Raw genomic sequence first — 19,114 nt, forward strand, 5'->3', positions numbered from 1 at the left:
AAATATAAATGTGCACAAGAGTTCTGTGGTGGAAGCAAAAGGGTTAATGTCCAGGTAGAAACAATTAGAGCAGTCCAGGTGTGCAGGTAGTGAAACTGAAAATAAACAAGCCAGGTTTGCAGATAGTGAACTGAAGTGCAGGATGTCAGCAGGCTCAGGCACTCAGGTATGGGCAAGGGTGATGGAGGTAGCGGGGTAGTCCAGCGGGGTAGTCCAGTGGGAACTAGGAGCTGACAGACAGACTGGCAGACAGCGGATACACAGGAACAGGAAAGCACAGAGAACTCCCTCTCAGCTAGGCTGAGATACACGTTGCACTGGCAAAGAAGGAAGGCACTGACCCTTCCTAAATACCCCATGCCGTGCTGTTACTGGCCGGAGGGAACATGTGACTCACCAGGATTGGCCAGCCGCATCACATGGCCAGAAGGCAAGATGGCGGCGCCCATGCCAAACAGAATGGAGACGCCGCCAGGCCTTACCAGCGCAGAGTGACAACAGGCCTGCACAACAACGCGCGCAGCCAAAGCCCCCCGCCAGACACCAGCTCCGCCACCAGACAGCCCGCGCCACAATGACCTCACAGGTAACACTCGCCTAGCACCATGCTGAAATACCCTGGCCGTGACAGTACCCCCCCCTTTTGGGGTGGCCTCAGGACACTCACCAGGCTTCTCCGGATGGGCAGAATGGAATCTCCTGATGAGCGTGGGAGTGTGGACATCACGAGCATCGGTCCAGCAACGTTCCTCTGGACCGTAACCTTTCCAGTCCAGCAAATACTGTAGATGACCTCTGCGTAGACGAGAGTCCAAGATCTGGGCGACCTCAAACTCAACTCCTCTCTCCGTCTGGACTCGAGGAGAAGCAGGTAGAGCACTATGGAATTTATTCAGGACCAGGGGCTTCAATAAGGAAATATGGAAGGAATTAGGGATTTTTAGGTATGGGGGTAACTGTAGACGATAGGCCACTGGATTAATGACTTCTGTTATGGAGAAGGGACCGATGAAGCGTGGTGCAAATTTCATAGAAGGAACCCTCAGACGAAGATTCCGGGTGGATAACCAGACCTGGCTTCCAACTTGCATGCGTGGAACTATTCTACGCTTCTTATCGGCCTGGGTCTTATAGCGAGAGGATGCCTTCAACAAATCAGACCGTACTTGAGTCCAGATGGCAGCAAAATTCCGCACCGTGTCCTCCACGGCCGGAACATCGAAAACAGGTAGGCTTCGGAATTCGGGAACACGAGGATGAAGGCCATATACAACCTGAAATGGCGTTTGGTTAGTTGACGAGTGGTAGGAAGCATTATGTGCAAACTCAGCCCACGGCAGCAAGGCAGCCCAATTGTCCTGGGAAGATGACATAAAAATTCTTAAGAAAGTCTCTAGATCTTGATTAACTCTCTCGGTGGAGCCGTTGCTTTGCGGATGGTAGGCCGTGGAAAAGTTTAACTTCACTTGAAGAACAGAACACAAAGCCCTCCAGAATTTTGCAGTAAACTGCACACCACGGTCAGAGACAATTTCAGCAGGAAGGCCGTGTAGACGAAATATGTGTTGGACAAACAACTGTGCCAGGTCAGGGGCAGAAGGTAACTTCTTCAACGGTATATAGTGGACCATCTTAGAAAATCGGTCTATTACAACCCAGATAGTGTTGAAACCTTGAGAGACTGGCAGGTCTGTGACGAAATCCATGGAGAGATGCGTCCATGGACGTGATGGAGTAGGTAATGGAAGCAATTCCCCAGCTGGAGCTTGTCGTGATGATTTATGCTGGGCACAGGAGGAGCAGGAAGAGATAAACTCCATTATGTCTGCCTTCATAGAAGGCCACCAATAGTGTCTTTTCAGGAACTCCAAGGTCTTCCGAGTGCCTGAGTGCCCTGCGAAGCGAGAGGAATGTGCCCAAGTGAGAAGCTGCTTCCTTAATTCCGGGGACACAAATGATTTTCCCGTAGGAGGCTGAAGTTGTAATGCGGCGAAAACTCTTGATTCCAAGACAGGGGTATTGCTTTGATTTTCAGATTGATCATCACAGAGGAGAGATCTCGATAGGGCATCAGCCTTCTGATTAAGTGCTCCAGACCGAAAGGTCAGGGTGAACTGAAACCTGGCAAAGAATATTGCCCAGAGGGCCAAACGAGGACTCACACATTGGAGGTTTTTGAGAAATAGGAGATTTCTATGGTCCGTAAATACAGTAAATGGAAACTTGGCGCCTTCTAGCAAATATCTCCATTCTTTCAACGCCAACTTTACAGCTAGTAGTTCTTGCTCGCCTTTGGCGTAGTTCCTTTCGGCAGGTGAGAATTTTTTAGAAAAGAACCCACACGGATGGACTCGGTTGTCCTCATAACGTTGACACAAGACTGCTCCCACAGCTTCAGATGATGCATCTACTTCCAACAAAAAAGGCCTGTCCAGATCTGGTTGTCGAAGGACTGGTGCTGAGATGAAGGCCTGTTTTAGAAGATGAAAGGCAGACTCTGCCTCAGGTGACCATTGGGCAGGATTAGCACTTTTGCGGGTCAAGGCTGTAATGGGAGCCAGCAGTGTAGAAAATCCCTTAATGAAGCGTCTATAATAATTGGCGAAGCCCAACAATCTCTGGATGGCCTTCAGTGTCTGAGGTCGGGTCCAATCCAGAATTGCTTGTACCTTCTTGGGGTCCATTTCTAAACTGGAGCCAGATATTACATAGCCGAGAAAAGGTACACTGGGCACTCCAAAGACGCACTTCTCCAGTTTGCAGTAAAGGTGGTTTTCTCTCAAACGGGTCAGGACTTCCCTAACATGTTCTTGATGTTTAGCCACAGAGGGTGAAAAAATCAGTATGTCATCCAGATAGACAACAACCGAAACATATAACAGATCCTGGAAAATCTCATTAACGAAACTTTGAAAGACAGCAGGGGCGTTACATAATCCAAAAGGCATTACTAAATACTCGAAATGTCCATCTCAGGTATTAAAAGCGGTCTTCCATTCATCACCAGCTCGGATACGAATGAGGTTGTAAGCCCCTCTTAGATCTAATTTAGAAAAAATGACAGAGCCCTTGACCCTATCAAACAACTCAGTAATCAGGGGAAGAGGGTATCGATTTTTTACAGTAATGTCATTAAGGCCTCGATAATCGATACATGGTCTTAGACCACCGTCCTTCTTGCCAACGAAGAAAAACCCAGCTCCGGCAGGTGAAGTAGAGGGGCAGATGAACCCCTTTGCCAGGTTGTCCCGGATGTACTCGGTCATGGCTTGAGTCTCAGGCAAGGACAGCGGATAGGTACGACCACGAGGTGGCATCTTATCAGGTATCAATTCAATTGGACAGTCCCATTCCCTATGAGGGGGTAAGATATTTGCTTGTTGTTCAGAGAAAACGTCGGCAAACATCTGATATTCCTTGGGAATGGCAGAAGAAACTAATGAAACGGTCTTTCTCACAGGTCGAATTTTTGGAAGACAGGATTTCTGACAGTCCATACCCCATGACAGAATCTGCATAGAACTCCAATCAATCCTGGGATTATGTTTACGTAACCAGGGTAGACCGAGAACAATTTCTTGAGAGGCCTCTGATATCACCAGGAATTTTAAGGACTCAGAATGAAGTGCCCCAATTCGGACCAATACTGGTTGAGTCTCTTTGGTGACTATCCCGTTAGTCAGAGGGCGTCCGTCTATCGAGGTCAGAGAGATAGCATGGTTGAGAGACAAACAAGGTATCTGAAATTTATCAATGAAACTAGACGTTATGAAATTTCCGGCTGCTCCTGAGTCGATTAGAGCAGAAGCAAAGACAGGTTTGGGTTTAAGATCCAAGATTAGGGTAATCGTGAAATCTTTAATTTTTGGAGACGGGTTCATAACTCCTAACTTAATGTCTCCAGGGTCAGTTAGGATTTGGCATTTCCCGGTTTACGGGGGCAGGAGATCAGCAGGTGACCAGACTCTCCGCAGTACAGACAGAGGTTCTTTTGCATTCTTCTCTGACGTTCTTCTTTGGAGAGGTGTGTATGATTCACCTGCATAGGCTCCTCTTCAGTGGGAGAAGGAATGGGACGGGTAGAAATGGAGGGGGTAAATGACCTTTGCCGGTCAGTTCTGTTTTTTTCAGCCTGACGTTCCCTGAAGCGTAGGTCAACTTTGATACACAACAAAATCATGTCGTTCAGATTAGTAGGAAGCTCTCGAGTGACTAGATCATCCTTTAGTCGGTCTGACAACCCATGCCAGAAGGCCGAGGTGAGGGCTTCCTCATTCCATTTGAGCTCTGATGCTAAAATTTGAAATTGCACGGCATATTGACTGACAGGACGGACCCCTTGTCTCAGTGTCATGATGTTTGATGATGCTGATACAGTACGCCCAGGTTCATCGAAAATCCTCCTGAAGGATGACACAAAGCCTGCGTAATTATCCAGCAGTGGATCTGAGCGCTCCCAGAGTGGGGAAGCCCATTCCAAGGCCTGGCCGGATAACAGAGAGACTATATAAGCCACTTTAGTTCTTGCAGTTAGAAAGTTGTCAGGCTGCAGGGTAAAATGTATGTCACACTGATTTAGGAATCCTCGGCAGAGTTTATGATTGCCGTCAAATTTATTTGGTAAAGGAAGACGTAAGCGGGGAGATGATCTGCCTCCTGTATTCCCAGACGCTGATGCGGATGTAGTTGCTGGTACTTCAGGGGTAGAAAAGGAAGTTTGCAAACTATCCTGTCGCTTGGACATCTCTTGCAGAAATTTAGCCATCTGATGCTGCATGTTTTCCAGATTTTCTAATCGACCAGAAATGCACCTGAACAAATCCACTCCTGACTCCTGATCCGTGGCCGGCTCCATGGGGCCAGTGCAAACTGTTACGTTCTGGGTTATTTGTGGACCCGGGGTGGTAGCAGGAGCGATCACAGAAGCAGATTTGTAAATAAAACTAGGATTTTAATAAGTGCTCGAGTAGACATATAATGTGGCAGTAAATAAAAGTCCAGGAAAATATAAATGTGCACAAGAGTTCTGTGGTGGGAGCAAAAGGGTTAATGTCCAGGTAGAAACAATTAGAGCAGTCCAGGTGTGCAGGTAGTGAAACTGAAAATAAACAAGCCAGGTTTGCAGATAGTGAACTGAAGTGCAGGATGTCAGCAGGCTCAGGCACTCAGGTATGGGCAAGGGTGATGGAGGTAGCGGGGTAGTCCAGTGGGAACTAGGAGCTGACAGACAGACTGGCAGACAGCGGATTCACAGGAACAGGAAAGTACAGAGAACTCCCTCTCAGCTAGGCTGAGATACACGTTGCACTGGCAAAGAAGGAAGGCACTGACCCTTCCTAAATACCCCATGCCGTGCTGTTACTGGCCGGAGGGAACATGTGACTCACCAGGATTGGCCAGCCGCATCACATGGCCAGAAGGCAAGATGGCGGCGCCCATGCCAAACGGAATGGAGACGCCGCCAGGCCTTACCAGCGCAGAGTGACAACAGGCCCGCACAACAACGCGCGCAGCCAAAGCCCCCCGCCAGACACCAGCTCCGCCACCAGACAGCCCGCGCCACAATGACCTCACAGGTAACACTCGCCTAGCGCCATGCTGAAATACTCTGGCCGTGACAACTGGTGATTAAACAAACTTAAAAAAATAAAGAAGCTACACTTGTCCAACAAAAGTTATTTATGATATTTTCAGTCATGTGTCTACAATGATATTTGTTAGTTGCTCATCCTGTAATCATAGCTAGACGCTATTGCTTTCTCTGAATATATTGTGAGGTGACAGGAAGTTGGAGCAATTTGCACTATTCTAGAATTAAGTACTAGACGGGTAGTGAGCAACACCCTAAGGGGCATATGTATCAAAGCTTGATGTGAGATTAAATTGTGAGATATACATCACAACCAATCAGATCTAAGTTACATTTTGCTGTCTGTGTTTAAGAAATGATAGTTTGGAGCCGATTGGTTGGTGATATATATTTCACAATTTTATCTCACCTCAAGCTTTGATACATATGCCCCTAAAGCTCTTTATTTCTGGGCGACTGGCTTGCAGGTTCTTTGATATTGGGAACGCACTGTACAAACTGATAGCATCAAATACTGGTACGTGACCAGTGGTATGACCAAGGGCCTGATTCAGAGATGGTTAGTAATGCAGCCGTGATCACAGCCACGTCGTAGTGAGATGCCCACTTTCAGGTTGCGTAGTCTGTGCATTTGCCAGAGATTGTAATAACACGAATATTAATGCAACATCAGTCGCACCATTGACATTTGCAGTAGCCTAGGGTCTACTCTAGCTACTCTCCTCTAATCCAACTAAACATGGCCTCTGAAGCATCGTATTTGCAATTAGGAATGCAGCAGCGTTTCCAGTCACGCCCATTACACGCCCATGAAACTGCCCCTTTGTGCAATCACATTAGGTCACTGCCCCTTTGTGCGATCACATTAGGTCACTCTGATAATGCCCAGAGATTGCAAACCCCTTCTGAAGTGTTAGCGGTACTGTATGTAATTGCGAATGGCATCACTCACGTTTGTTTGTGTGTGCACACTAACGGTTTGAGACTTTTTGCTCATGTGCACTAGCAAAACACTGTTCAACTAAAAATTGGCACTACGTCCATCTATGAATGAGGCCCTAGTTTGAGGATATAGGCTTTCCTTTTTTGTATGTATGAGCTTCTTCCATCTTAGCTGGGTATCATTTACTGCCTGTGATTAATGGAGAGAAGAAATAACCACGCGTTAAATAGGTCAGATTTAGCAGATACATACTGGACATTATTTTAAACCACTTGTACACAGACTTTGAAACACAAACATATTCATAGTGTTTACAGTGATGTGTTCCCTTAAGAGAATATGTCACACAAACAGCATAGTAAAATAGCCAAATAAAAAGGCATATGATTAAATATAAGATATATTTACATAAGTTATAGCTCTTTGGTGTCTTTTAAACTCATTGTTCTGTAAGCCTGCATGAACATAGCCTTCTCTTAAGCTGACATTTAAATTACTATTAATGACAGTGCAAGGAACTTTATCATATCATCAAACTATAGGAAGTCCTGCCAGCTTTCAGCCTACCCCAGCAATTTATTTAAATAATGCCTAAGATGTTGTTGCAGCTTAATAGCTGTCGTTTTCTGAAGGGCAGTAAGGCCCCATTCAGAGTTGGACAGATCTTGCGATTTCACTTTACACGTAGCAGAGTATGTGGAACTGTGAGCAGTCGAGATCCACTATTATTCCTGTGCTGGGAATGCGGCTGACTTGTGTGCAAGTCTGAATCAGGCACTGTGTGTGTTAGGTGTCTATTCATGATGTTAATTATCGGGGTCCAAACGGACCCCGATAATTGACATTCTAACTCGCCGTGGACATTGCTCCAGCGTGGAGACAGCTGCTCCTCGCGGAGCAGCTGCTCCTTTCGGAGCAGTGACACTAGTGCGCATGAGTGACCTACAGGTCACACATGTGCACAAGAGCCACGATGTCCGGTGGAAGAAGCCAGACAGGGAGGGAGCCGTGGGAGGGATCCGTCTTCGCAACCCGGGACTCCTTCTCATAGGGAAGGAGCATGTTGCGAGCCCAGAGCAGGAGCAAACGCCATCTGAAGATGGCGAATGCTCCAACACTCAAGCTCCAAAAATATTATATTTTCAGAGCTTGATTAATTCTGTCCCCATACTACTGTATGGGGGCAGCGGCCCATTCTACCAGAGAAAGCTAAGCAGGAGATATCTGTGATACTAGTGTATGGGGACAGCGGCCCATTCTGTCAGAGAAAGTTAAGCAGGAGATATCTGTGATATCTCCTGATTTACCTTCTTGATGAATGGCCCAAATACTTAATTTCTACAGTTGCAGGTGAAAATGTGCATTTTCATCTGCTTTTGTAGAAATTAAGTGATGATGAATAGAGCCATACCTTAACCTTGTAAATTGGCTTTTACTCAGATTCTACCATTAATGGCAGATTTTTTTTTAAAACTGACAAGCCAAATTCAAGTAGTCACATCACCTCTGTTTGTATAATTCAGGTCAAAGTACACTTGCATCTTTATCGTTTCCAGAGAAGGGCTCCTTGGATCAAGCAGTCTCTCCACACAAAGCTTAAAAAAAACAATGACAATTACATTTCTACATCTTTAAAAAAATACTAAACAAATTTATTGTGATAGGAGTAAGTTTTTTTTAATAAGAACAAATGAACAATAACACACTTAACATTTATAGCAAGCTTTGCAAATATTCAACAAATTATATTTTTTGAAATGTATATTGTATTACATACACTAATATACAGATGTGTCCTCGTACATCTTTTTCGCCATATGACGCCTTAGTTTGCAAATAACTTACTAGACAGGGGCATTTGAAGGCCCCATAGCTAAAGTTTGTAAGAGCCCCTATGTACCACCTAATGGTGAAAAATGTATATAACACATGTAACTTTGACAAGGGAGATGGGTTCCTCAGCTCTGGGCCCCATAGCAGCTGCACCCCTAGCACCTATGGTAGTTACGCCCAAGGTACTAGGTACTTATGATTAGTTTTTAGGTCGCAAAGGAATTAGTATAAAGTTGCAAATAAAGCATAACGATGAATAGCACAGGTCACTCATATCAGACCAGTCTTTTGCCTTTTTACCCTAAATCAGTGGTTCTTGACCAGAGTCCTCAAGTACCCCTAACAGTTCATGTTTTGTGGATTTCTTTAATCATGGTCAGGTGATATTAAGAGTTATGGTAGATTTACCTTTGTTAACTCTATTTCTTCGAAGTCCCTATGATCCATAGGGATACCATAGGGTGTGTGTGGTTGGAGAGATCCGGGCACCAAACAGTCAAAGCTTTATCTCCCAGGATGCACAGGTTCTCCTCCAAATATATACGCCATCCCCAGCCACAGGCAGATAGTTTTGGAAACAAGCCCAAGGCAGGAGCAGGAAAGAGGAGAAGGAAGAACAGTACATTCAAGAAACACTCTCCCAGAAGATGAAGGAATCAGTGATAAAGAGAAAAAATACCCAATGAGGCCAGGTGCGTCAGGGTGGGCGACTAGTGGATCCTATGGACTTCAAAGAAATAGAGTTAACAAAAGGTAAGTTTACCATAACTCTTATTTTCTTCCTCAGGGTCCATAGGGGAACCACAGGAATACCATAGGGATGTCCCATAGCAGTTTTCCCTAAGGGAGTGAACGCTCCTGATCAGAAAGGAGAATCCAACGACCAAAGGAAGCATCCCGAGAGGCAGGTATCAAAGGCATAGAACCTGAGAAAGGTGTGGACGGAAGACCACGTGGCCGCCTTGCACAATTGTACAGCAGAAGCGCCACGTCAAACCACCCACGAGGGTCCCACAGACCAAATAGAATGTGCTGTAACCCTGTTTGGAAAGGGAGATCAGCTTGCGTGTAGGCCTAAGAGATTGTCATGCGGAGCCATCAAGCCAGAGTCTGTTTGTTAGTTGGCCAGCCTCGCTTGTGAAAGCCATACAACACAAAGAGAATCGGATTTCCTAAAAGGATTAGTACGATCCACAAAGATCCAAAGAGCATGAACCACATCCAAGGAGGCTTCACCAGCTGAAAGATCCGAGGACTGGAAGGCCAGACCTACAATCTCTTCATTCAAATGGATCCAGGATAGCACTTTAGGGAGGTACTCGAGTACGGAGGACAGCTCTGTCCGGGTGAAAGATCAAGAAGGGGGAGCGTCAGGAGAGCACTGCCAAATCAGATACTCTGCGGGCAGAGGAAATAGTAAGGAGATAGAGTGTCCGGAAGGACAAAAGGAGGATGAAGGCGGAGATCGCCGTGAAAGAATGTTCTAACATCAGACAGGGGAGCGATCCTTTGCTGGAGCCAGACTGATAGAGCAGAAACCTGAACTCTAAGGGAGGCCAGGTGGAGGCAGAGGTCTAACCCCACCTGGAGAAAGGCAAGCACCCGGCAGACCCTAAAAACTGTAGGGTCATAGCCTCTGGGGGAGCACCATTGAAAGTAAGAGTGCCAAACTCTGTAATAGATGCGGGCTGAGGAAGGCTTACGTGCCCTGAGCATCGTCTGGACCACAGAGCGAGAGAAACCCTTGGCTCTTAAGAGGGATGACTCAAGAGCCATACCATCAAAGACAGACAAGGTAGGTTCGGGTGCAGGTAAGGACCCTGTGCTAGTAGATCCTGCCATAGAGGAAGTGTAAAAGAAGTGTCTATGGAGAGACTCTGTAGGTTGATTAACCAATGTTGCCTGGGCCAGGCTAGGGCTATTAGTATCAATGTGCCGCTCTCTTGCTTGAACTTTCTGAGAACCCTCGGGAGGAGGGAGTTCGGAGGAAAGAGGTATGCGAGATTGAAGTCCCACCTCACTGCCAGAGTGACCACGAAGGTGGCTGAGGGGTCTCTGGTCCTGGGGACCTTGTGGTTGTGACATGAGGTCTACGTCTGGCAGGCCCCATTTCTCCACCAGGAGTTTAAAGACCTCCGTGTGGAAAGCCCACTCTTGGCGTGTATGTCCTGATGGCTTGGGAAGTCTGCTTCCCAATTGAGGACTCCGGAAATTAACACTGCCGAGATTGCTATGAGATGACATTCGGCCCAGACCAAGATGTTTGCCACTTCCCTCATGGCTTCTCGACTTCGCTTGCCTCCCTGATGGTTGCGGTAGACTACAGCAGTTGCGTTGTCAAATGGATTTGGACTGGCCTGCCCCGGAAAAGGTCTTGCATCCGAGTGAGTGCTCTGTACACTGCCCGCAGCTCCAGAATGTTTATGGGCAGGCGACTTTCCTGGGTAGTCCACCGTCCCTGAAAGGTATGATGACCGGTGATTGCACCCCATCCGCGAAGGCTGGCATCTGTAGTGAGAAGTTCCCAATTTGGAATCCAGAAAGGGCGACCCTTGTCCAGATGGGACATCAATAGCCACCATGAGAGAGAAAGCCGAACCTCCACAGAGAGAAGGAGCAGCTCAAAGGCGGGAAACCTCTTGTTAGGGATCACGCTCAGGGGCTGCCGGGAGAGAGCCTACCTCCCCGCTGTTGCATCAACTGCCGGGTCCCGCTGGCCTCTACATGGTCCCCGACGCCGGATTTTAACTGCCCCAGTGGGGGAGTGGACGAACCAGTCACCCCACTGCAACGCCCTCCAGCAGGCTTCCACCACCGAAGGCAAGGACTGCGCAAGCATGGAATCGCCTTACCTGTTCTTCTTCTCTGTTTGTCTGGCTGCAGCCCTGGGTCCCCAGTGGAGCAGCTAGCAGCCCGCTGGCGCCCGCCGAATCACCGGAGCACTCACCAGTGTTGCAGGAGGTAGTTGGAGCAGCAGCACAGGTGCCGATAAGGACTCCTCGCTGCTTCCTCAGATAAACAACAAAATAAAACAACTAATAAAATTAAAACTTGGGGTTGCTAAAGCAGTCTTCCTGTCAAAGAAGGTGTGACCGGTCCTGCTAGCACCAAACGAAAAAAACTGTCTGCCTGTGGCTGGGGGCGGGGTATATGTGGAGGAGGACCGGGGGAATCCTGGGAGCTAAAGCTTTGACTGTTTGCTGCCCGGATCTCTCCAACCACACACCCCATGGTATCCCTGTGGGTCCCCTATGGATCCTGAAGAAGAAAGAATCTATTTTGTTAGAACAGACAGGGGTACTTGCTTGGAGTTGAGAACCACGCTCTACATTACGGTATGTACTTTTTCTTCTTCTTTTTGCTACTGTTTCCTCCATTGTGCTGCTTTTTCCTCAGTTTTCCTTAGTTTGTTTATAGTCAACTGGGTAGGTACTTAGTATTAGTTTTCTGAAGCTGCACAGTCAGACAGTCCATGGCACGCTCAGTGGAGCTATTTGGCATGAATGGATGATAGGTGTAAGTGGACACACATGTAGCATAACATACAGTATTGAATTCAAACTATTTGATTTTAGCAAGGCCATTCTATGTGTCTTTGAATAGTGTTAATGAAAATCCTCAACATCATGCAAACTTTAATTAAATATCTTCAGATATAGGGGTACTTTTACTAAAGTGCAAGTTTTTAGAAGTGGAGTTGTTGCCCATAGCAACCAGATTATAGTTGGTGCTAGATAAATGATAAGTAGAATCTGTTTGGTTGCTATGGACAACAACTCCACTGCTCTAAAGCCGCACTTTAATTAATAAATATACTCCCTAGTCTGTTTTTTGGTTGAAAATTAAGGGTATAAGAGGGGAGGGGTTTACATCTGGCCCATAAATTTTAATGACAGAGGGGGGTAGCAGATTTGGGGTATGATTATTAATGGGAGTGGGAGTGGTTCAGCTCCAGCATACAATTTTCATTGTGGGAGTGAGAGGGGCTTGCAAGTTTGGGGCAAGCTTGCTGACTTTCATAATATGTTCTAGTCTAAATGGTTAGGAGCACAAGTCAAATCTATACAAAATGGATAATATATATCCTTCCAAAATAAAAATAAAGGTGTGTGAAATTCACATTTTAAATTCTTACTACATTTTGTTGGGGCTCCAATAGGCCTGCAGACAGGAAGTCAAATGTTAATAGAAAAAAAATTATAACCCACAGGTGTTGTTGAAAAGATATTTTAAAGGACAGCAGTAGTGCAAGAATATGACGCAAGGGAAAACTGCTCATTATCCCCTTAATCACTGTAAGTATGTTGCACTTAAATTACTTAACCAGTCATATTTTGTGATACATTTCCTATGCATATAGATACTTATATTTAATTTGCACAGATTTATATTGTTTTCCCCATTAACCTTTCCTTTGCAGTTCAGGTACAGCTAGGCGGTAAAGCAGTGGTTTCTGGCAGCCATAGTGGGCGTTATAGTGGTTGCAGGACATACCTCTTGCTCCAGGACAAGTTTGTTGCCTCCACCTGAGGGGCAGGGTGGACACTTTGAGGGAACAGTATCAAAAAGGGGGAGTGGTTTCCTGGCATATTTAGGCAATGTCCCCTAATTATTTAATATTAGTTGAGATTGGCTGGTTCCATGTTTTCTCGCCAGCCTAATTCAATTAATTTAAATGAAATAAAAGTTGTGGCCATTACATGCCAATCCTGTTGTCTGTCATTATTTTATTTAAGATTTATGTGTTAAGTGATTTACAGTGTAGGTCACTATAGCAGATTGTTGATTGGTCTACACTTAAAGGGTCCCTAGATACCAAACGATAGGCGATAGATCTTATGTAAAACGGGACTATTTGCAGTATACAGGCAGTTACTGGTAGATCCATTTTGCATGATTTAAGTCTCTTCTGGACCTCAATGGCTTTCCTTCCAACAGGTAAAGTCTCAGTTACATCACATGATCTCACATTCAGTGACGGTATTCGCTGCACACAGTGCTCAGTTTGTAAACTGGATACAGTGATGGAGGAATACATATTCCACCCCCAGGATGCCAACGACAGCCATATTGTGTGAATTGCAGTGTGCAGTCAGTTTTCATAAACATCTTATTTGAGAATGTTTCTAAACAAGACCAATTTATTTTCAATCTATTTCTCTTTAAGAGGTTACAATAAAAAGATTTTTAGATAAATACAATATACTAAAATTGAATAAAAATCACAATCTTGATACAAAGAAATATATATTGCACGTTACCTTGATCAGTTTCTGTACATCATTTTTTGTTAGAGTTCGATCGACATTAAATCCATTTCTTGGGTCTAGCACTATAGCTTTTACCTAAGGTTTAGAAGAAAATGTGTAAATTACGATAGAAATAAATCTAGAAGTTATTTTTGAACAATCCCCCTAATTATAATAGCAGTGGGCACACATTTTAGGAACACCATTTTGAGTCAATGAATAACAGAGGCAATTTGGCATTTTAAAATTAATGATAATACAAAAACAGAATATTTGTTACCATTGGTCAGCCAAATGCTAGACATTCAAGTGCTGGGATGACTGTGTGTAGTTTGCTGCCAACGTAAATGCTTCCCAGGGTCTACACCAGTGCTCAATATATTATTTCAGCCCCACAATAGGGGGGCTACATGTTAGTTATATCTGACACCTCATCCCTCCTAGATTATTATAGTGCCTTTTATTAAATACACAGATGTTTGTGTTCACATTATGAAAATGAGTCTAGTTACTAGTAGAATAGTGTAATCACTCTCTATTATTACAGCCACACTTATAACACCTCAGGGTAGGGGCTCACACAGCATATTTCATTAGGGTTTACACCCAATGAATTTCACCACATCATAATAATTTCACTGACATTTTCAACCCATAATATCGCTGTCACCATAAGTATCCCCCACCTTCATCAACATTATTTATTTCCAGGCCCTCAGGGGGACTTTACAATGCAACAGTCCAGGGGGGTTCTGCTGTATAGCTCTGCCACATCGCTGGTCTCTAGTAGGGCAGGGGTAGGCAGAAGATGCAGTAAGGCAATGGGCTGAAGGAGCAACACAGAGTAATATGTGCAGCTTCAGGCTGCACTGCTATAAATGAACTTTACAGCACTGAAGTCTGCTGCTAACACATACACAGCACATTGTACGGAATAAAGTAGTGAGACTGCAGAAGGTTGGATGGCTAGTCTTTGCAAATAATGGGCCCTGTGTAATTTCAGTTGCAGCCACAGGCCTCACCTATCTCTCAGGAGGGGCATGGCTACTACCATTAATCATTGATTAATGTTCACTCTGGCTTATTACCTCCTCCATCATTCATTAGTCATCGTCCATCATGAACCTGTCCTTCTCCATCACTAGCTTTATTTCATCGTCATTCCCAATTAACCAAATCGTGTTTTAATCATACATTGTAATTTAAAAAAATTAAATCTTCACAGATCTAGTTGCAGCATGCTTTATTATTTCTCCAAGAGAAGCTATTTATTAGATGCCTACACTGCATACAGGCCTGCTTTCTCCAAGAGATGGGGGGTGAACCACGTGGCATGAGTGGGAGACATGTTGACACAAGTTGCATAAATCACTGCCCGTGCCATTTGCAGCATTACACCGCAGGGACAAGGCACACAATTCACTACAAAACTGTCCCTGCGCACTTTGCCAGGGAAGAGCTGGATGCAGGACAGAAGAATCATCATCCAGGAGAAGTACCAAATATTGGTGAGCCTTCTTCACAGAAAGAGAGTGGGCAATGCTACTATACACTGGTTCACCCCCCCATTCTACTGTGTCATTTTTCTGTCTGTGCAAAGGATATGCACAATATTTTTGAAGCTGGCAGCCCATGAAAGAAATGCATGTTTGCTAAAAGTAAGAATATAAATTGAAAGTAAAACCTATCACCAATACTTATATATAAATAATAATTACAATATCTCATTTTACTATTGGAGTTTGAAGTAAGGTGACAAGATGACATCAGGTTACGTTACAGATCAACAATTTCCACCGAAATGCAAAATCCACTTAAATGCAAAATCTTCAAGTTTATTAGAATATTGTCATGCAAAATGAAATCTTATTTTGCACTTGGAAAGAAACTCTGGTACAATACTACAGATAGCCTGCAATCTTCATGGAACACCCCAATATGCTCAGATCCAGCCAGTTCCTCTCACAATAAGCTGCCTCTTAATGTGCCAACACAGATGCTTGTCTGTAAAAATGAGGCTTGTCTGCAGAAAGCTGGATGCATTGCATTACAGAGAGGAAGAGTTTGCTACTGAGCCATCTCCATATGGTAAAGTACTCAGAGTTCCTGGATACTAGACAAGTAAGGCAGGTACAAGACAAAGCTATGTTCTACAGAACACAAACCCGTAACAAAAAGGCTTTAAGCATATATTGAAGACGTGGTCTTCATTTTTTATTTTTTCATTTTGTTTTTTTCTGGCAGAAATGTAACATTTTAATTGCATAAATATAGAGTATTGATACAATATAATGTAGTATTTAGTATAGCTTAACCTAGCCCCAATCTGGATCAATACTTAACAGCAAAAATTATATTATGGGACAGTCAGCACAGTGGCAAACGCAGGATTTCTAGAGGGGGGTTTCCAAATGCTTGATTTTAGAGTGAGTGTGGCTAGTCCATGAAGAGGGCATAATTACCACTTATCCAGCTTTAATATGTTACATACAAAGTGTATTGTGTCATAATCCCAGCATATACAGGACCAGCAATCACAGTAAGCCATTAAATGCGGCAGTAGGGCCATCCTGCCTGAGCTGAATGTTTTTATGTCAGATGTGGGCACCATTCCAGAGCATTGGAGCAAGTCCGGGAGTCTGGGGTAGCCACAGAAGAACCTAGCACTGCCCTGGACATATATGTACATATCGGTCTCCTTATGTACTGAATAGTGTATTATACAGTATTAATAATTAGCCCTATAGATAGTCAGTAGCAGTGCACCCCTAACAGTGCATGTCTTCCACATCTTCTAGTTGGTGCACAGGTGTATTTATTACTGGCTGACACATTTTAAAAGATCCACAGGTGGTGCTAATTATTTCATTTGTGATACTGAGAACAACATGCAGCACTAGTAACATTCTATTATATTACTATTCGATCTATTCTATTGGTGTTGGCTGGGGAGGAGGGTTTCCAGGCAGACGGAACCCCCCCTGCGTTTGCCTATGCAGCATATAATATTCCTCAATTCAAAGTACCCTTATTGAGCACTGTGACACACTGGCATATCATTTCAGTTTGTAATATCTATTCTAAAGTAAAATGGCCTTCAAAAGTGCAAGTTATCTAAGAAATAAACATTATATATTTGTCATATAGGACAATACAAAGTGGGAATTCAGGGTTCAGCAACTGAATGAGAAGTAAAAACAAAAGGCTTGTTCAGCCTTTGGCAAACACAAACTGATAACTTTAAATTTAAAAGAAAGTATGGTTTATTGGATAAACAAACTGTGGCTATACTATATATACACATTATTCCATAGGACATTGTCAGAGGTTACTTACCACAAATGCTATCATTGTTTCAGATACCGTGTGACCCTTCGCTGCACATTCTAGAGCAATTTCCCGGATAATATTCTTTATTACACTTTCAGCCTGAGTGTGTGACATATTAGCTGGAAAAAAAAATCTCTCAGCACAGGAAATACAACAGACAAAGTTGCAAAAATATTTGATACAAATCATGTGAAGCAAGACCAATTATTCGCTGCACGTTTACTTACGTTTTTTAGGATTTTGTAAAGTTTTGGTTACATGCCATGGACTGTTGCTTTACTGCAGCACAGACGTAGCAGTCTGCATACAGGAAGCCATATGCACACTCTATTGTATTAATGAGAGCGGGTTACAGTGTGGTACATTACCTATGCTGATGTACAGTTCACCATATACTGTATGTAATCGCCAGTGGTAGCCGGGTCAGCTCTGTAACTTGTCGGCGCAACTTGTTTATAAACCGTCGCCATGGAGATATAACGTAGCAACGCACGTCCGGACGCATTGTGCGTAAGCCTGTTTTCCTCTTTTCCATCTACAGTAGTCTCGCCTATGTGATAGAACGTCTACCCTAAACTGTACTGTAACATGTATGCCACCAGGAGGCGCAGCAGCTAAATACACAGGGTGGCGGACTTATTCATGCCATGTTATACATGGTTATTGTGATGTACTGATTTTTCTTTTTTTTTTTTCACATTGCTGGCGACGGTTTATTTTACATGCCTTACATAAAGACGCTACTAAAACAAGTCCAAACGTGTACAGTTCCCTATACATCTATAGACAAATATGTTTTACTGTACATCATGGGCCATTTTCAATTTGAGGTGAAATGTCGGAATCGTCGATAATCTATCGCCGATGATGTAAATTTTGCCTATTTTAATTTCAATTATCCCCGTATTCAATTACATTGACTTTTCGTTGATGCGAAAAGTCAAAGTAAAAAAAAACAGGGATAAGTTTTCACCAGCCTTTCACTGGCGAAAAAAAGTGCAGAATTGGGGCTTAGGGGGTGCAGGCTTAAAAAAAAATAGCCTGCACCCCTGGGATTGTCCACTTAAAAAAAAAAAAAAAAAATTTGGGACACCTCAAAAAATTACCTTTAAATTTAGGGTGAAAAAAAAAATAAAATACAATACAGAACACACACATAAAAAAAAAAAGCCAAATTAAATCCAGAGGGTTTCTCTTATATGCGGCAGGTGTTTTCTTCATTGCCAGAGTAGCGGCAGGTGCATTTTTTAAGAATTTTTAAAAATCCTTTTAGGGACTTTAAAATATGCTTGCACCCATTTTCATGTACCCCAGATTTGATGGAACAAGTTATTTAAAAAAAAAAAAACACACCTAAGCGCTATTCTTCACCACTTCAATAGCCGCATTTATGCACCTGCCTCGGCTATTACAATCCCCGACTTCCTTCAGCAGGCTAAAATGGGTGTACCCATAGTTAACCCCCATGTCTGGACATATTTAGGGCGGACGCAGGGACATTTCCCAAAAATTCCCAAATTTTTTGCGATACTTACCTTTCCGCCAGCTCCCATTTTCGCTGCCCGATACTTTATCCCTGGAAAAAGCTGCAATGTGGAGCGAAAAGCCCTGCACTGACTTTTCACTCCCAAATTGAATAGCCCCCTATATTATAATATATATCTTTTGTTTATTAGTGGAAGCACCACACTCACGTCATCATGTATGTCTGTGGGATTTATGGAGTACAGCCAGTAATGCATATGGATATTATTTTTATCCATATGGGATTCCCTGAATTGTATTTAGCACATCTGGCTTTTTTTTATTTTTTTAAAAAGCAATGGGCCATATTCAGAGATTGATGCAATTATATACAGAGGTTAGAAGCGATAATCAACAAACTGCGCATGCACAGCCCAGAATAAACCCTTATTGCGCAAAACCAGTACAGTGAACAGTGATGTGAGGTCAATGGCTGGGGAGGCACCCATGGAGGTGGGTCTGAGTGCTGGGAGCCTCTCTCCCCTCACTACACTAAGCTTCAGTGTCCATTGATTCTCCTACCTTCATCACTCTTCTCTTGCTGCTGCTGACTCAGCTCTGCAGTGCACTTCCCAGTCATATGACATCCAAGATGTTTAGTGCCCAAGGCATGCCTCTATTATGGTGCATACACAGTCAGATTTT

At 44.0% G+C, this 19,114-nt stretch overlaps 1 protein-coding gene across 2 annotated transcripts in view; it reads right to left on the reverse strand.

Annotated features, from left to right (window-relative positions):
• The window catches only part of CFAP206 (cilia and flagella associated protein 206), a 54,544-nt gene extending 37,154 nt beyond the window's left edge, over positions 1 to 17,390 (reverse strand). Inside the window, exons 1-4 of one of the 2 annotated variants that reach the window (XM_088470685.1) lie at positions 17,314 to 17,390; positions 16,952 to 17,064; positions 13,628 to 13,711; positions 8,038 to 8,128 (exon numbers count right to left, since the gene is read on the reverse strand). In XM_088470685.1, the coding sequence (XP_088326811.1) occupies positions 8,038 to 8,128; positions 13,628 to 13,711; positions 16,952 to 17,059 (283 nt within the window). In that variant the 5' untranslated portion in view covers positions 17,060 to 17,064; positions 17,314 to 17,390. Of the gene's footprint in view, positions 1 to 8,037; positions 8,129 to 13,627; positions 13,712 to 16,951; positions 17,065 to 17,172; positions 17,263 to 17,313 lie in introns of those variants that run through there. The other variant, XM_088470694.1, reaches the window with a different exon arrangement.
• Positions 17,391 to 19,114: the final 1,724 nt, after the last annotated feature.

Source organism: Taudactylus pleione, unplaced genomic scaffold, assembly GCF_031769625.1.
Source record: "Taudactylus pleione unplaced genomic scaffold, aTauple2 ptg000015l, whole genome shotgun sequence".
NCBI lineage: Eukaryota > Metazoa > Chordata > Amphibia > Anura > Myobatrachidae > Taudactylus > Taudactylus pleione.